Source organism: Gopherus evgoodei, chromosome 4, assembly GCF_007399415.2.
Source record: "Gopherus evgoodei ecotype Sinaloan lineage chromosome 4, rGopEvg1_v1.p, whole genome shotgun sequence".
In the NCBI taxonomy this organism is placed as follows: Eukaryota; Metazoa; Chordata; order Testudines; family Testudinidae; genus Gopherus; species Gopherus evgoodei.
Genome location: NC_044325.1, coordinates 29133821 through 29150684, shown reverse-complemented (window position 1 = coordinate 29150684; position 16864 = coordinate 29133821). Strand labels below are relative to the sequence as shown.

General features: G+C 45.7%; 1 protein-coding gene across 4 annotated transcripts in view; it reads right to left on the bottom strand.

Moving 5' to 3' along the window:
* The window catches only part of ATG2B (autophagy related 2B), a 100451-nt gene that overhangs the window by 16379 nt on the left and 67208 nt on the right, over positions 1-16864 (bottom strand). For all 4 annotated transcript variants that reach the window (XM_030558801.1, XM_030558803.1, XM_030558802.1 and 1 more), the window contains 4 exons: positions 15398-15624; positions 14676-14784; positions 12394-12588; positions 4688-4789 (listed from right to left, as the gene is read on the bottom strand). In XM_030558801.1, the coding sequence (XP_030414661.1) occupies positions 4688-4789; positions 12394-12588; positions 14676-14784; positions 15398-15624 (633 nt within the window). The remainder of the gene's footprint in view (positions 1-4687; positions 4790-12393; positions 12589-14675; positions 14785-15397; positions 15625-16864) is intronic.

Below are 16864 nucleotides of genomic sequence, written 5' to 3'. Positions count from 1 at the left end.
CCACGCCTGGAGGAAAAACGAAAGGCGGTTGGAAAACGGGGGGGAAGGATCCGTGGGGGAAACTGGTACTGCGCCCTCGGGCGCACCTTCAAAACGAAGGTTTGGGTTCCAGGCGGGGCTTTGGAGGAGCTCTGACTCTGCCCCCCTTGGTTCCCCGACTATCTGCGCCTGCCATTTCTGCCGCGGCGCCTATTGAGGCCCTGGCGCTGGCGGAGCTGGAGGAACGGCCGGCGCTGCTGCTGTTGCTGCGGCCGGAAGGGTCTGCGTTGTGTCCCGGGCGTATGCATCCCAAAGGAGCGCATGATGACCCGATTGTCCTTTAGACTTTTTAGTCTGGGGTCTGTCTTCTCCGAGAACAGGCCCTGGCCTTGGAACGGGAGGTCCTGGATGGTATACTGGAGCTCCGGTGGAAGGCCAGAAACCTGAAGCCAGGAGATGCGGCGCATTGTAACCCCTGAGGTGAGGGTACAAGTGGCCGAGTCTGCTGCGTCCAAGGAGGCCTGCAACGAGGTTCTTGCGACCTTCTTGCCCTCGTCAAGAATTGCCGCAAATTCTTGACGTGCCTCCTGTGGCAACAGCTCCTTAAACTTATCCGCTGCCACCCAAGAGTTAAAGGCGTAGCGGCTAAGGAGGGCTTGCTGGTTGGAAACCCTGAGCTGAAGGGCCCCCGCCGAATAGACCTTGCGGCCGAGGAGGTCCATACGCCTGGCCTCCTTGAATTTGGGAGCTGGGGCTTCTTGTCCATGACGCTCCCTCTCATTCACCGACTGCACTATGAGGGAGCACGGTGTCGGGTAAACATGGAGGTACTCATAGCCCTTGGAGGGGGCCATGTACTTCCGCTCCACGCCTCGCGCCGCAGGGGGGATGGAGGCCGGCGATTGCCAGATCGTATTGGCGTTGGCCTGGATAGTCCGAATAAAGGGCAGGGCGACCCTGGTGGGAGCATCTGAGGAGAGGATGCTCTCCACGGGATCTTCGATCTCGGAGACCTCCTCCGCTTGTAGGTTTAAGTTCTGCGCTACGCGCCTGAGGAGGTCCTGGTGTGCCCTGAGGTCGAGTAGGGGAGGGCTGGTGGAAGAAGTGCCTGCTAGAGCCTTATCGGGAGAAGACGATGAGGAGACCCCTGGCAAGAGAGTGTCCATAGGGGGGTCTGTCTGAGCCTGCCCCTCTGACTCCAGAGGGAGCTCAGGGTCCTGCTGTTTGGACCTGTCCTCCGCATCCGGAGAGGGAGGGGGGGGCGAGACAACGATGCCTCCGGCGCCCTGTGCTCCGTCGTTGCAGGCCTAGGAGGAAGCTGCTGGGGGCCCTGGGCTTGGTGGTACGCCCAGGGCGTCCAGAATCCCCACTGCTGCGTCCCTGGTCCTTTTGAGGAGGGTCTTGAAAAAGGGCCGGGTGCCTGTCTGTGTCCAGTGCATAAACACTGTCCGCCTGTGACAATACAGACGGCTGTCTGGAGGGCCATGGAGGAGCCGAACGCGGCTGGTAGCCATCCCTTCGTCCTGACGCCGAAGATGTTCTCGGTGCCGGGGACCGGTACCAGGAGTCATACCAGTGCCGGGATCGGGACCGGGGCCTGTCTTTGACTCGGTGCCGGGAGCAGGACCGGTACCTGCCGCCGACTTGGTGCCGGGCTCGGGACCGGGACCTGCCACCAACACGGTGCCGGGAGGTCAACCGGGACCGGGACCTGCCACCAGCTCGGTGCCGGGCTCGGGACCGGGACCTGCCACCAACACGGTGCCGGGAGATCGACCGGGACCGGGACCTGCCACCAGCTCGGTGCCGGGAGGTCGACCGGGGAGTTGATCGACGGCGGGAACGGCTCCTAGAGTCCCAGTGCCGGTATCGGTGACTGGAACCAGACCGGGACTGTTTGGAAGATGACCGGTGCCGTGAGTGCGACCAGTACCGCAGAGGGGAGCGGTGCCGGGACTGCGAGCGGCGCTGGGATCGGGAGCGTCCACGGTGACGGGACCTGGACAGCGAACGTGAGTCCCGAGACGGTGCTCTCATCGTCGGCTTGCCTCTGGACACAACCCGCACCGGAGGTACCGGGGGTGGAGGCTGAGCTGGCTCTGTCAGAGCGATTAGGTCCCGTGCTGAGGCAAAAGTCTCCAGCGTCGATGGGACCAATAGCTCAACCCCAGATCTTATGGGGGAGCTAGGAGGGACTGGACTCGACGGACCCTCCGGGCCCGGAGTCGACGGGATCCCTGTCGGTGGTGTCGTGGCCGAGATAGGTGCCGAGCGCTCCACTCGAGTCTGCCTGGATGGAGTTGCAGACTGGGCCGGGGAGTCTTTCCGGTGCCAGCGCGGTCCGGTGCTGGTGTAGAGGCGACGGTCTGTGAAGCTGCCAGGTTGAGTGCCGCTTCCATAAGGAGAGTCCTCAATCTCTGGTCTCTCTCCTTCTTTGTTCTAGGCTTAAAAGCCTTACAAATGCGGCACTTGTCCGAGATGTGCGATTCCCCCAGGCACTTTAGGCACGCATCGTGGGGATTGCTGGTCGGCATCGGCTTCTTACAGGCCGTGCATTGTTTGAAGCCTGGCGAACCAGGCATGGGCCCGGTGCCGGGAAGGGCTATGGCTCAAACCGGCTAACAAATATTTGCAACTATTTACAAAATACTACTCAACTAACTATACTTAACAACTATTTACTACTAACTACAACTATGAACTGTACAACGAAAGAGAGCTAGGGACGTGGAAGGCAGCCAAGCTGTGTTCCACAGTTCCAACGACCGACACGGCAGTAAGAAGGAACTGAGGAGCGGGTGGGCCGGCAGGGGTATATATCAAGCGCCATGGCGGCGCCACTCTAAGGGGTGACCTGCCGGCCCACTGGAGTTGCTAGGGTAAAAAGTTTCCGACGAACATGCATGCACGGCACGCACACCTAGAATGGATATGAGCAATCACTCGAAGAAGAAGTTATGTTTCTGTGGGTACTTGCACATCAATCAAAGGAACAAGAGAATACATTTTAGCATCCAGAGCTCAAGTCCTTTTTTCAGTTGCAACCTAAACCAAACAATACATTGGCCCATATTGTGCAATGGAGAGCCACAGGCAGAAATGTGGGAATCCCCCCTGCATTGCACAGCACGTGGGGCAGCTGCTTTTGCAGTACTGTCCCAATCCCTTTCCTGGGACCCTTCAGAGTGTGGGGGACATGCCTGGTCCCTGCACCAACTCTCACAGATTACAGTCTAGCACTATATTATTTTTTTTTTGTCCTCTTCTATGTAGCTAGAAGGTAACCTGTTAGCATGGATCCACTGGAAATGAACTACTAAAAAGCTGAGGAGGTCATTATTGGGGGCCCCAGAGCCAATGTGAAGGCCCTTTCCTCCAGGGAACACATGGCATAATGTAGTTCATTCTCTAGGGGCTGAAAAAGAGGACATCATGTACTGGGCAAAGCTAAAATCATGGTACAGGAATGTTTCAAATAGGGGGCAGAGGGAGGGATAGCTCAGTGGTTTGAGCATTGGCCTGCTAAACCCACAGTTGTGAGTTCAATTCTTGAGGGGGCCACTTAGGGATCTGGGGCAAAAATTAGTACTTAGTCCTGCTAGTGAAGGCAGGAGGCTGGACTCAATGACTTTTCAAGGTCCCTTCCAGTTCTGGGAGATATACCTATCTCCTATTATACATATTTAAAAAAATGCTATATTTCTGTTCTTGGTGGATATAGCATGAAACTATTACAGACTATGGCAGGACAGGTTTTAAGAGGCACAAATGGCAGTAAGTTAGGTGTTTATCATCCACTGAAAGCCAATGGAAGGTAGACAGCTAAATATAATTTGTACTTTTGAAACTCTCCCACTCCATAGTCTGCAGAAGTCAGTCAAGGAGATAATTTCAAAGCCATACTGCTCATTTCTATCAAAACCATGTCATTACACTTCTAAACTTTTAAAACTTCTGGGTTTGGGAGGCCTCACATACAGTGGATACGAAACAAATAAACATCCTGCCTAACTAATAAAAAACATCCTGATAGAATTAATTTCTACCATCTCTTTTCAGTGCTCTCTGTCATTAATGTCCCAAACAGGTGTTAAGGGTAACAAATGGCAAAGAGCTTGTGATACAGCAGTCTTACCATGTCATGTGCTTCTAACTAAAATATTATTGACTTCTCTTATTCACATTAGAATTCAACATTATCGGACTTACTTTCAAGCCAATGATAATTTACTGGGATGACAAAGCTATACAAATGTTGCCAAAACATAAGTGTACTCAGGTCTTTAAAAATTCACTGTTTCAAAAATCACTGAATTTTTCAGAAGTCTCACTGAATGAAGTGCAATCTTTGAGAGCATAGCCATTTCTGCAAATAGTACTAGTCTTTAAATTAAAAAGTCTAGTCACTATGTTGGCTGAAGCACTAAATAAGCTCAATTGTTAAAAAGGAGATTTTTTCATATAAAACGGACATAGACAAATATACAAGGAGATACATTTACAGCTGCACGGAATCCAAAGCTACATAACAGAAGGCAATCAAACCCACAAAAGAATTGATAAAATGTGTATTCGGAGGTTAGAAGTGTAAAAGTTATAGTACTCATATTAAATTTCTCCACACAAGCATTTAGAAATTGTACATTGCCACAATCCAAAGGACACAATGATGTTTCATCTAATGGACAGTGTCTCTAGCATCACCAACCTGGTCAATATTGAGGCGAAGTGGCATTAGTGATACACGTAAACAACATTCTTGTGGGGATCTGCCAGACTCTGGACGGACATGTAATGCTTTAACTGTTAGCTGCAGAACAAGAATGAGAGAGAAAAACTCAATATATAAAATTCAAAATATAAAAACCCAAATCAAAAACACTGACCAATGAAAAGTGTTCATCTTTCATTCATACTTTGAAATTATTACAACTTCTGTCTTTGTAACATATCTCAATTTGCCAATTATATAGCTAACAGAGGATGAGTAACTTATCATGGATTGATGTATGTCTGAAAGTTCACTGGAAAAGGAAAGCTACAAATGAAACAGGTCTCCAAAGCCTCTGACATGAATGTACTTAGGTGTATATGCCTCCTATCATAACCTTATTCCCAGATTCTGGACCTTAGCGTCCAAAATTTGGGGGTTAGCATGAAAACCTCCAAGCTTAGTTACCAGCTTGGACCTGGTACTGCTGCCACCACCCAAAAAATTAGAGTGTTTTGGGGCACTCTGGTCCCCCTGAAAAAACCTTCCCTGGGGACCACAAGACCCAAATCCCTTGAGTCTCACAACAAAGGGAGATAATCCTGATTCCCTTCCCCCCTCCAGGTGCTCCTGGAGAGATACACAGACACAAGCTCTGTGAAACTACGCAGAGTAAGTCCCCCTCTCCGTTCCCAATCCTGGAACAAAAGCACTTTCCTCTTCACCCAGAGGAAATGCAAAATCAGGCTAGCAATCCAACACACAGCTTTCCCCTGATTTCTTCCTCCCACCAATTCCCTGGTGAGTACAGACTTAATTTCCCTGAAGTAAAGAAAAACTCCAACAGGTCTTAAAAGAAAACTTTATATAAAAAAGAAAGAAAAAATACAAATGTTCTCTCTGTATTAAGATGATACCACACAGGGTCAATTGCTTAAAAGAATATTGAATAAACAGCCTTATTCAAAAAGAATACAAATCAAAGCATTCCAGCACTTATATTCATGCAAATACCAAAGAAAAGAAACCATATAACTTACTATCTGATCTCTTTGTCCTTACTCTTAGAAACAGAAGACCAGAAAGTAGAAAGTACTTCTCCAAAGCTCAGAGAAGCAGGCAGGCAGACAAAAGACTCAGAGACACACTTCCCTCCACCCAAAGTTGAAAAAATCCGGTTTCCTGATTGGTTTTCTGGTCAGGTGTTTCAGGTGAAAGAGACATTAACCCTTAGCTATCTGTTTATGACACGCCCCCCAAATTGCAGACAGTGGGGAAGCTCACTGGCGGCAATTTCCTTCTAGAACTTGAAAATAAACAGATTAATACAACACATGCACCTTTACATATACTACTAAGTATATAACTAACAGACTTTTACATTTTAAGAACACTTTTTAACTACTGGATTCTGGGAAACTCTCACGGGAGAGTGCATCAGCAACTTTGTTAGAAGCTCCTGTGATGTGTTGAATTTCAAAATCAAAATCTTGGAGAGCTAAACTCCAACGAAGAAGTTTCTTGTTGTTCCCCTTGGCAGTATGAAGCCACTTTAGTGCAGCATGGTCAGTTTGTAGTTGGAACCGCCGTCCCCAAACATATGGGCGTAGCTTTTCCAGGGCGTACACAATGGCATAGCATTCCTTTTCACTGACTGACCAGTGACTTTCCCTGTGAGACAGTTTCTTGCTGAGAAACACGACAGGATGGAAGTTGTGATCTGTTGCTTCCTGCATGAGTACTGCTCCTATACCACGCTCAGATGCATCCGTGGTTACTAGGAATGGCTTGTCAAAGTCCGGGGCCCTGAGCACAGGGTCCGACATGAGCGTTGCCTTAAGCTGGGTAAAGGCTTTTTGACACTCATCAGTCCACTTAACGGCATTTGGCTGGGTCTTTTTGGTCAGGTCGGTCAATGGGGCAGCGATTTGGCTGTAGTGTGGTACAAATCGCCTGTAGTATCCGGCCAAGCCTAAGAAGGATTGGACTTGCTTTTTGGACCGTGGGACAGGCCACTTTTGGATAGCATCCACTTTGGCCTGTAGGGGGTTTATGGTTCCTCGACCCACCTGGTGCCCCAGGTAAGTCACTCTGTTTTGGCCTATTTGACACTTTTTGGCCTTAACAGTTAGTCCTGCCTGCCTGATGCGCTCAAAGACCTTTTCCAGGTGTAGTAGGTGTTCGGGCCAGGAGTCTGAAAAAATGGCCACATCATCGAGGTAGGCAACTGCAAATTCTCCCAGTCCAGCTAGTAGACCGTCTACCAGCCTCTGGAAGGTGGCGGGTGCATTTCGAAGGCCGAAAGGAAGGACATTGAATTCATACACCCCCGCATGGGTGACGAATGCTGACCTCTCCTTGGCGGGTTCATCTAGCGGTACTTGCCAGTACCCCTTGGTTAAGTCTATTGTAGAGATGAACTGGGCACGTCCCAACTTTTCCAATAGCTCATCAGTGCGTGGCATTGGATAGTTGTCCGGACGAGTTACCGCATTTAGCTTACGGTAGTCCACGCAAAAGCGTATTTCCCCATCTGGTTTGGGTACCAGAACCACTGGAGATGCCCATGCACTGGTAGATGAGCGGATTATACCCATCTGTAGCATGTTCTGGATCTCCCGTTCTATAGCAGCTTGGGCATGAGGAGACACCCGGTAGGGTGGGGTTCTGATTGGGTGAGCATTACCTGTATCAATGGAGTGGTATGCCCGTTCAGTCCGTCCTGGGGTGGCTGAGAACAATGGGGCGAAGCTAGTGCACAGCTCCTTGATTTGTTGCCGCTGCAGACGTTCCAGGGTGGTTGAGAGGTTCACCTCTTCCACGCCACCGTCTTTTTTCCCGTCGTAGTAGACACCGTCAGGCCACTCAGCATCATCTCCCTGGACTGTAAACTGACAAACCTGTAAGTCTCTGGAATAGAAAGGCTTGAGAGAATTAACATGGTACACTTTAGGCTTTAGTGAGGAATTGGGAAATGCTATGAGGTAGTTCACAGCTCCCAGGCGCTCTTGGACCGTGAATGGCCCTTCCCATGATGCTTCCATCTTATGGGCCTGTTGCGCCTTCAAGACCATAACCTGGTCTCCTACCTTGAAGGAACGTTCTCTGGCATGTCTGTCATACCAGGCCTTTTGCTCTTCTTGAGCATCCTTTAGGTTCTCTCTAGCAAGGGCTAAAGAGTGTCGGAGGGTGCTTTGTAGGTTGCTTACAAAGTCCAGAATGTTAGTTCCTGGAGAAGGCGTAAACCCCTCCCATTGCTGCTTCACCAACTGTAACGGCCCCTTAACCTCGTGACCATACACAAGTTCAAATGGTGAAAACCCTAAACTGGGATGTGGTACAGCCCTGTAGGCAAACAGCAACTGCTGCAACACTAGGTCCCAATTATTGGAGAATTCGTTGATGAATTTTCTTATCATGGCCCCCAAAGTTCCATTGAACCTTTCCACCAGGCCATTGGTTTGATGGTGGTACGGGGTGGCAACCAAGTGATTCACCCCATGAGTTTCCCACAGTTTTTCCATGGTCCCTGCCAGGAAATTAGACCCTGAATCTGTAAGGATGTCAGAGGGCCAACCTACCCTGGCAAAGATGTCTGTTAGGGCCAGGCACACAGTGTTAGCCCTGGTGTTGCCTAGAGCTACTGCTTCTGGCCATCGGGTAGCAAAGTCCACTAAAGTCAGTACGTACTGCTTTCCTCTGGGCGTCTTTTTTGGGAAAGGGCCCAGAATATCCACAGCTACTCGCTGAAATGGGACCTCAATTATGGGGAGTGGCTGGAGAGGGGCCTTGACCTGGTCTTGAGGCTTTCCCACTCTTTGGCATACCTCACAAGACCGGACATACTTGGCAACGTCCTTGCCCATCCCCTCCCAGTGGAAGGACTTCCCCAACCGGTCCTTGGTTCTGTTCACCCCAGCATGGCCACTGGGATGATCATGGGCTAAGCTTAAGAGCTTCCCCCGGTACTTAGTTGGAACCACCAACTGTTTTTGCGGCTGCCATTCTTCCCGGTGTCCACCAGAAAGAATTTCCTTGTATAAAAGTCCTTGGTCTATAACAAACCGGGATCGATTAGAAGAGCTGAGAGGCGGTGGGGTGCTCCGTGCCGCCGCCCAAGCTTTCTGAAGGCTGTCATCTGCTTCCTGCTCAGCCTGGAACTGTTCCCTTGAGGCTGGGGTCACCAGTTCTTCCTCAGACTGTGGACTTGGGCTTGGTCCCTCTGGAAGCGATGTAGGTGATGGGGTTGTTTTCGTTGCTGGTGAACCGCTCTCCGCTGGTGCACCTGAGGGTATTTCAGGCTCTGGCTGAGCCTTTTGGGTATGGCTGTCTTTTGCTTCTGCCAGTTCTGGCTTGCTGGCGCCCTCTGGCGTTGAGTTTGAAGATGTGGTTGCACTTGCTGGTGCTGGTTGCTGTTCCAGTTCCGGGCCTGGGACTGGAGATGCTGTGGCTGTTTCAGTGGTAGGCATGGAATCCGGGTCCACTGCCTCTGTCTGGGTCTCTGGTAACACAGACGGGGCTTCTGTGGACGGCTCAGGAACAGGAATGGGTCTGGAAGCTTGCCTGGTTTGGCTACGGGTAACCATTCCCACTCTCTTGGCCCGCCTCACCTGGTTGGCCAAGTCTTCCCCCAGTAGCATGGGGATAGGATAATTGTCATAGACTGCAAAAGTCCACCTTCCTGACCAGCCTTTGTACTGGACAGGCAGTTGAGCTGTAGGCAAGTCTACAGCTTGTGACATGAAGGGGTAAATTGTAACTTTGGCCTTTGGGTTGATGAATTTGGGGTCAACGAAGGATTGGTGGATAGCTGACACTTGTGCCCCCGTGTCTCTCCACGCAGTAACCTTCTTTCCGCCCACTCTCAAATTTTCCCTTCGCTCCAAGGGTATTTGAGAGGCATCTGGGCCTGGGGATCTTTGGGGTGATGGTGGTGTAATGAATTGCACTCGCATGGTGTTCTTGGGACAGTTGGCCTTGATATGTCCCAGTTCATTACACTTAAAGCATCTTCCATCTGATGGGTCACTGGGCCGAGGTGAGTTACTGGAGACTGGTGAGGTTGAAGAGTAGGGTATTTGTGGCTTTACTTGGGTGGTATGTAGGGTCTTTGGCTGTCCTCGGTTGTAGGGTTTATGGTCTGTGTGCCCCCTGGGGTAATCGTTCCCCTTGACAGTAGCTTTTTTGCTTTCTGCCAGTTCCATCCATTTGGCTCCAATTTCCCCCGCCTCAGCGATAGTTTTGGGATTTCTATCTTGTATGTACCGTGTGATGTCTTCAGGAACACCATCCAAGAACTGCTCCATTTGTATGAGGAGGTTCACTTCTTCCAAGGTTTGAATGTTGTTTCCTGTTAACCAGGCCTCATAGTTTTTTGCAATGTAGTAGGCGTGTTTGGGAAATGACACCTCTGGTTTCCATTTTTGGGTTCTGAAGCGCCGACGGGCATGATCTGGGGTTATCCCCATCCTGTATCTGGCCTTGGTTTGAAAAAGTTTATAGTCATTCATTTGCGGCTTGGGCATTTCAGCTGCCACCTCTGCTAAAGGTCCACTGAGGTGTGGCCTTAATTCTACCATGTACTGGTCTTCGGGGATGCTGTACCCAAGACAGGCTCTTTCAAAATTTTCCAAGAAGGCCTCGGTGTCATCACCTGCCTTGTAGGTGGGAAATTTCCTGTGCTGTGGAGCAATAATTGGCGCCGGGTTGTTAGGGTTGGCTGGCACATGCAGCCCAGCTTTTGCCATCTCCAGTTCATGTTTTCTCTGTTTTTCCTTCTCTTCATTCTCTTTTTGTTGTTTTTCCATTTCTTTTTGTTGTTTTTCCATTTCTTTTTGGTGTTTTTCCATTTCTTTTTGGTGCTTTTCCATTTCTCGGCGGTGGGCCACCTCTTCTTCTTCTAGTTTTCTTTTGTGTGCTGCCTCTTGGGCTGCCTGTTCTCTTTGGAAGGCTGCCAGTTTGAGGCTTTCTTCCTTTTCTTTTATCTCCATCTCTTTTTGTTTTATTTCTAGTTCCTGTTTGTGTTTTTCCATCTCTCGCCTGTGTTCAGCTTCTTTGAATTGGTCTTCGGCCTCCATTTTTGTCCTGGTAGACATGGTTCCTGTTTTCTTGTGTTGGGGTGCCCTCCGGTGTTTCTCTTTTGAACTGCAGGCTCTGTTCCCTCCTGGAGTCTGCCTAGCAACAGTGCTTTTTTCCCTTTCTCTCTCTAGCTAATGTTCAATGAAGGGAAACCAGAAAAACCACTTAATTTGCATGCATATAAGTGCTGGTACTTGCCACCTAATGGGAGGGCTATTGCATGACAAAAGACCCTTAACAGTTTGGTAATGGCTTCTCGCTTAACATGCAAACCACAAACTGCTAGAGAGCAGAAAAAAAAAATTCTCTCTGGTTCCCTTTTAAAACCAAACTGTTTCTCTCTGCTAAAAAGCCCCTAGCAGAGAAAAGAAAAATATAATATTCCTACTGGCTTCTGGATTGTATCTTTCCCACAACGCTGCACACCATATCATAACCTTATTCCCAGATTCTGGACCTTAGCGTCCAAAATTTGGGGGTTAGCATGAAAACCTCCAAGCTTAGTTACCAGCTTGGACCTGGTACTGCTGCCACCACCCAAAAAATTAGAGTGTTTTGGGGCACTCTGGTCCCCCTGAAAAAACCTTCCCTGGGGACCACAAGACCCAAATCCCTTGAGTCTCACAACAAAGGGAGATAATCCTGATTCCCTTCCCCCCTCCAGGTGCTCCTGGAGAGATACACAGACACAAGCTCTGTGAAACTACGCAGAGTAAGTCCCCCTCTCCGTTCCCAATCCTGGAACAAAAGCACTTTCCTCTTCACCCAGAGGAAATGCAAAATCAGGCTAGCAATCCAACACACAGCTTTCCCCTGATTTCTTCCTCCCACCAATTCCCTGGTGAGTACAGACTTAATTTCCCTGAAGTAAAGAAAAACTCCAACAGGTCTTAAAAGAAAACTTTATATAAAAAAGAAAGAAAAAATACAAATGTTCTCTCTGTATTAAGATGATACCACACAGGGTCAATTGCTTAAAAGAATATTGAATAAACAGCCTTATTCAAAAAGAATACAAATCAAAGCATTCCAGCACTTATATTCATGCAAATACCAAAGAAAAGAAACCATATAACTTACTATCTGATCTCTTTGTCCTTACTCTTAGAAACAGAAGACCAGAAAGTAGAAAGTACTTCTCCAAAGCTCAGAGAAGCAGGCAGGCAGACAAAAGACTCAGAGACACACTTCCCTCCACCCAAAGTTGAAAAAATCCGGTTTCCTGATTGGTTTTCTGGTCAGGTGTTTCAGGTGAAAGAGACATTAACCCTTAGCTATCTGTTTATGACACCTCCATATGCAGCTGAAATTCAAAGTGTACACACACAAGGTGATGCATACTCAAAACTGAAGATACAGTGCAGGTTAAGTAAGCCTGTGTGCGCTAGATCTATTTTAAAATTGCTATAACCTTGAAAAATAGATTATTATATGAGATGACCTTTTATACCAAACTCTACTCATAAGAAATTAAGAAAATAGCCTACATTGACATAAAGCTTATGCTATTACAACATTCCATTATCTCATACTTGCTCTTCTGCAATACCAAAGAACCCACACCATTCTCACAATTAAAAGGTATGGATACTATAATTCTCTATGAATAAGTTTCATAACCTTACCATATTAGAATGTGCTTTTCTGGGCATCTCCTTACTACAGTAAAGATAGAGAAATTTATTCATCTGTGATGTAGCCAAGCGATCTCTGATCTCAAGGTCTTGAACAATAAAAACCTGCCGGGACACTGGCTGCTCCAACAGACTGCATTCACATTCCGGCCCTCCTGGAGGGTATACCTCATGCTGGAATTTCACCTTTGAACAGAAAGGCAAAAAGGGATATTAAGGTTCAATGCATACAAGCCTTTACAATATAACAGTACTGATAAATCTTGGACTTTAAAAATCATGGGTCAGGCTTTAAAATCATGAAATTTTAAAATAAATAAATAAATGGTGGGGGCTTGGGGTCTGATATTTGCACTCAACAGAAAAGCCTCCTAACCCTGCTTTGTTTGCATATTCATATTTTAGGATGAAGATTCAATCTGAAGCAAATGGAAAATACAAACACAAAAAGAGAGGGAGAGAGAAGAGGTGTTTTCCATCTATTCATCCTGCCAGACTATTATTTTCCTCTCAGTCCTAGGGTGGCATTTCCCTCACTGACCGACTGTTCCCCATGTGGTCTCCAGTGACGTTCTGCTTCTGCCCCATCCCAGGAAACTCATGTTTCTGATCCAGTCAACCTCATCCGGCAACTTTATCTTCTCTTACTTCCTTGTCTCTACATACACCCAATCCCTCCATGACTCCAACCATTATCCCCCCGCAACACTTCACTAATCCTGTTTCTCCCTTGCCTGCTGGCAGCCTGCCCTCCACAAGTGCTTCTCTCCAGCAACCCCCATTTATTCCTCTCCTCCACTCCTATGCTTCATTAACCCTCAAGTCATCCGCCTCCTTCTCCCCTTGCACACTCAGCAACCTCCCCTCTCTACTATTTAGTGTAGAATAGGACTGCAAGCACAGCAAATGGAACAGTGACCTCTGGTGACCAGCAAGGAGACTGCAGGCAGCTGAGGCCAAATTCCTGAGGTTGCCTGCAGATAGAGCATGACTGTGAGAATATTAAAAATGACCCCAATCCATGACATTCGCAATAATATTGTGAGTGTTGGCAATGCAGATATCAGCAAATCATCAACTTCTAAGTCAGGTCATCTGACATTTGAGCACTGTTCAGAATCCTTATATTTTTCACACTATGACCCCACTATTTTCAGATGAATATCTTTGCATCAGCATGGCAATTGATTTATGTCTTTACACTGCACTAAAGAGAGAGGAAAGCCTTAATATACTGTTAGGATTAATATGTAAAGCATCCACAACAATCTAGAAGGAGCCATTACACTTTGACAGAATCACTGAAATATTCAAGTGGAATCTTTAACTTTTCTTTTTTCCTCTTTTTACCATGGCAACGGGTCCCTAGAAAAGGATAAAATAGAAAACCATCACACGTTTTGCTGCACATTAACAGTTAATGGGCTGAATTACTTTAAGCAATACAAAATGTACAAGGAATTTGAAGGATAGAAGTAATTTGGCTTTACTTAAGAGCTTTCATGCTCAAGAGGCTTTCCAAAACATTGTAAGAGTGAGAAAATGAAAAATGGTTCTGGCTAGTTTAAAAAATATCCATCCATTTACTTTAAATTTACTTAACCAGTAGCTGTTTGTTAATGATATTTTTAATAGTCTCACATTCACCTTTCTAAGTTCCATACTAAAGCTGAGTATATCATTAAAAATAATTAAATTAAATGTAACTTAGCATAATTTGGTTATAGCAGTAATAGATTGTTGTGGCAAATGGTGTTAATGATGCCGTGAGGTGGGCAAATATTACCGAATATCAAGTTACGGAGAAACCCCAGGCATCTCAGAGCTAATTCCAACGGAAATGTCTACAACAATGTCTTCATAATATCAATTTCAATTTGGAGTAAACTGAAAGGAAAGTTATATTATGATAAAGATAGCAAAAGTGGTGGGAAAAAAAGGATTCTGTCAAAATAAAAATACTTTAAGAACTAAAAGCAAATATTTTAATAACTGTTCAGCCTTCCTCATTTCAAATATGGTTGCCAAACAAAGAAAGTTGCACTATGCCAACCATGCAGCCCCGTAAACTCATTTGGTAAAGAAATTCTAAGTCTATCACTCAGCATAACTGTGTTAATGGACTTCTGCATCTAAGTAAGATTAATGCTCATTTTTACTAGTAAGCCTTCTAGCTTCATGGAGTCAATAACTCATCATTAGGGTTTATAAAGTCTTTAGAATATGTATTATATATGCCCTTGTGTCTGCAGATTTTTCTGTTACTATCTCACCTTGCTTAACTGTATTTCCATTAAGAAGTCTGGGTTCCTTCCTCTTCCCCCACATGTCATACTACGTCCATGTCTTGTTGGTGTGAGAGAAGGAGAACTATGAGGACTACTAAAAGTGGGAGAAAAGGAATATTTTTTCTGAGTTTAAATTGAAAGTAAGCCCATACCATCTCTAACCACACAAGCATGCATATTTTACTGGGTTTTACTAAATATTTTCATAGTCAAAAAGAGAAAATTAACACTGAAAAATTGCAACATTAATGTAAACTAAAAATATGTCTCATTTTCACTGTAATAGTCATGCAGAGCTTTAGGCACTGTAAAATATTATAAAACGTATACACTGTTTCCACTGAATTACCATTAATAAAATAACTCCTATTGTTATCCAAAATAATATTAATTCTCTTCCAACCTGCTTAAATCCGCAAAACAGATACCATTCTCCACAACCACCTTCAACACACTCATCCCCAATTAAACCCACTCCCCGCAGAGAAAGCTTGGAAGAATACATTTGACTTTCAAAGTACCCTGTAGGTCAACAAATTTGAACTCATTCAGATCAAGGGGTGGGAGAAATACATTCCAGAATTAAATTGAACAGGATAGTCATTATAAAAAGAAAGTACGTTAAGTTCATTTAACTCTTCGTTTTGAAATCAAATGCAGCATGTGTGGATCTGAAAAAGAAATACTTAGTTACCTAAAGCACTTACATAAAACTTTTAGCTGGAGAAGTAGTAGGTGCAGTCCCAAAATCCTTTCCTCCATAAAGGTGCCAAATAAGAGAGATTTCCTTCACAACATAGCGAACCAAAGGAATAGGAAAATGTAGCGGGGCTTTGCTCGTATCTGCCTTTTTTACAGGCAGGCTGAAATGATTGTCTTTTATCAGAATTGCATCATCAACCATTATTTTCACTACTGGCTCCTCCTCTTTCTCCTAAAAAAGTTACACAGGAAAGTGAGTGCAATTCTTAATTTCTTCATTCAGTTGTTTAATTTCTTCAAGATAAACACAGATCAGTGTCCTCTTTGCTTCTATACTATGAAAAATATGGAATACAGCCCCAATAACTGTTCTTGTTTTGGTAGTAACAGGTTATATAGAGAAGCTGTGGAATCCATGTATTTGGGGGATTTTAAAAACAGATTAAACAAAACACCAATCAGGGATGGTCTAGGTATACTTAATCTTGCCTCAGCACAGAGGGGGTGAGGGGTGGCTAGATGATCTCCTGAAATCCCTTCTAGTCCTACATTTCTATAAATTCTAAGATTGCACGGCCTTAAGACTCAGAACAGCTCTCTCTTGAAAGTTGGCCCCAGTAAGATTACTCTCTCTCTCATAGGAGATATCAGGTTAACTGGAAATTGAAAGGAAATAAAATGCGACTCTTCATCCAAACTGAAAAATTAAGTCTTAAAACATAAAGAAGTGCTACTATTATGCTAGTACTGCTGGAGATGGGACTTCTGAGGGTTAGCCAAGTGAATGTGGGGCTCAATATCAAAAACCGAGAGTTGACTCTGGTCTGCCTAGATAAAGGGAATCTATCAGTAATAGTTTAGTGGTGATACTATGAGGGAAGAGAAGACCTATTTTTAAGTGTCAGTGCTTTGTCTCATAATTTTTTGTGCAGTGGTGAGACAGACACTGGGAGTTAAGAACTGATGTTTTTGCTGCTGCTGTTGCTGTTTACCCACAGAAACTTTTGTGCAAAGTTTGGTAATAGGGTCTATAACAGCAATGGAAAAAGGTTGGCATTCTTTTAAAATTAAAACTTGGATTTTCTGATGAATGGATACAAGACAAATGCTTGCAAGGACAAAATATCTTGGTAATACTGTACTTTTCCTATAAGCCTTTTTAACTACACTACATGTTATAATTAAAGATTTGTTGAAATGCCAACACAGGAAAAATGCAAATTTGCTACTAGGTGACAATCATAATAGAAGAGGACTAAATACTATTTATATATATTCTAGTATATTTGTTGTCATTCCTGGGAAGAACAATGCATGACATGAATTCTCAGGTTTATTCTAAAAAATTGCTACATATCTTTTATATGAATGGTGGGACTTCCTCCAAAATGGCAACATTTCAATAACAACAAAATATAAGGAATATTCTCCTTTCCGTACCCCTGTTGACCACCCAGACAGTTGGCAGACAG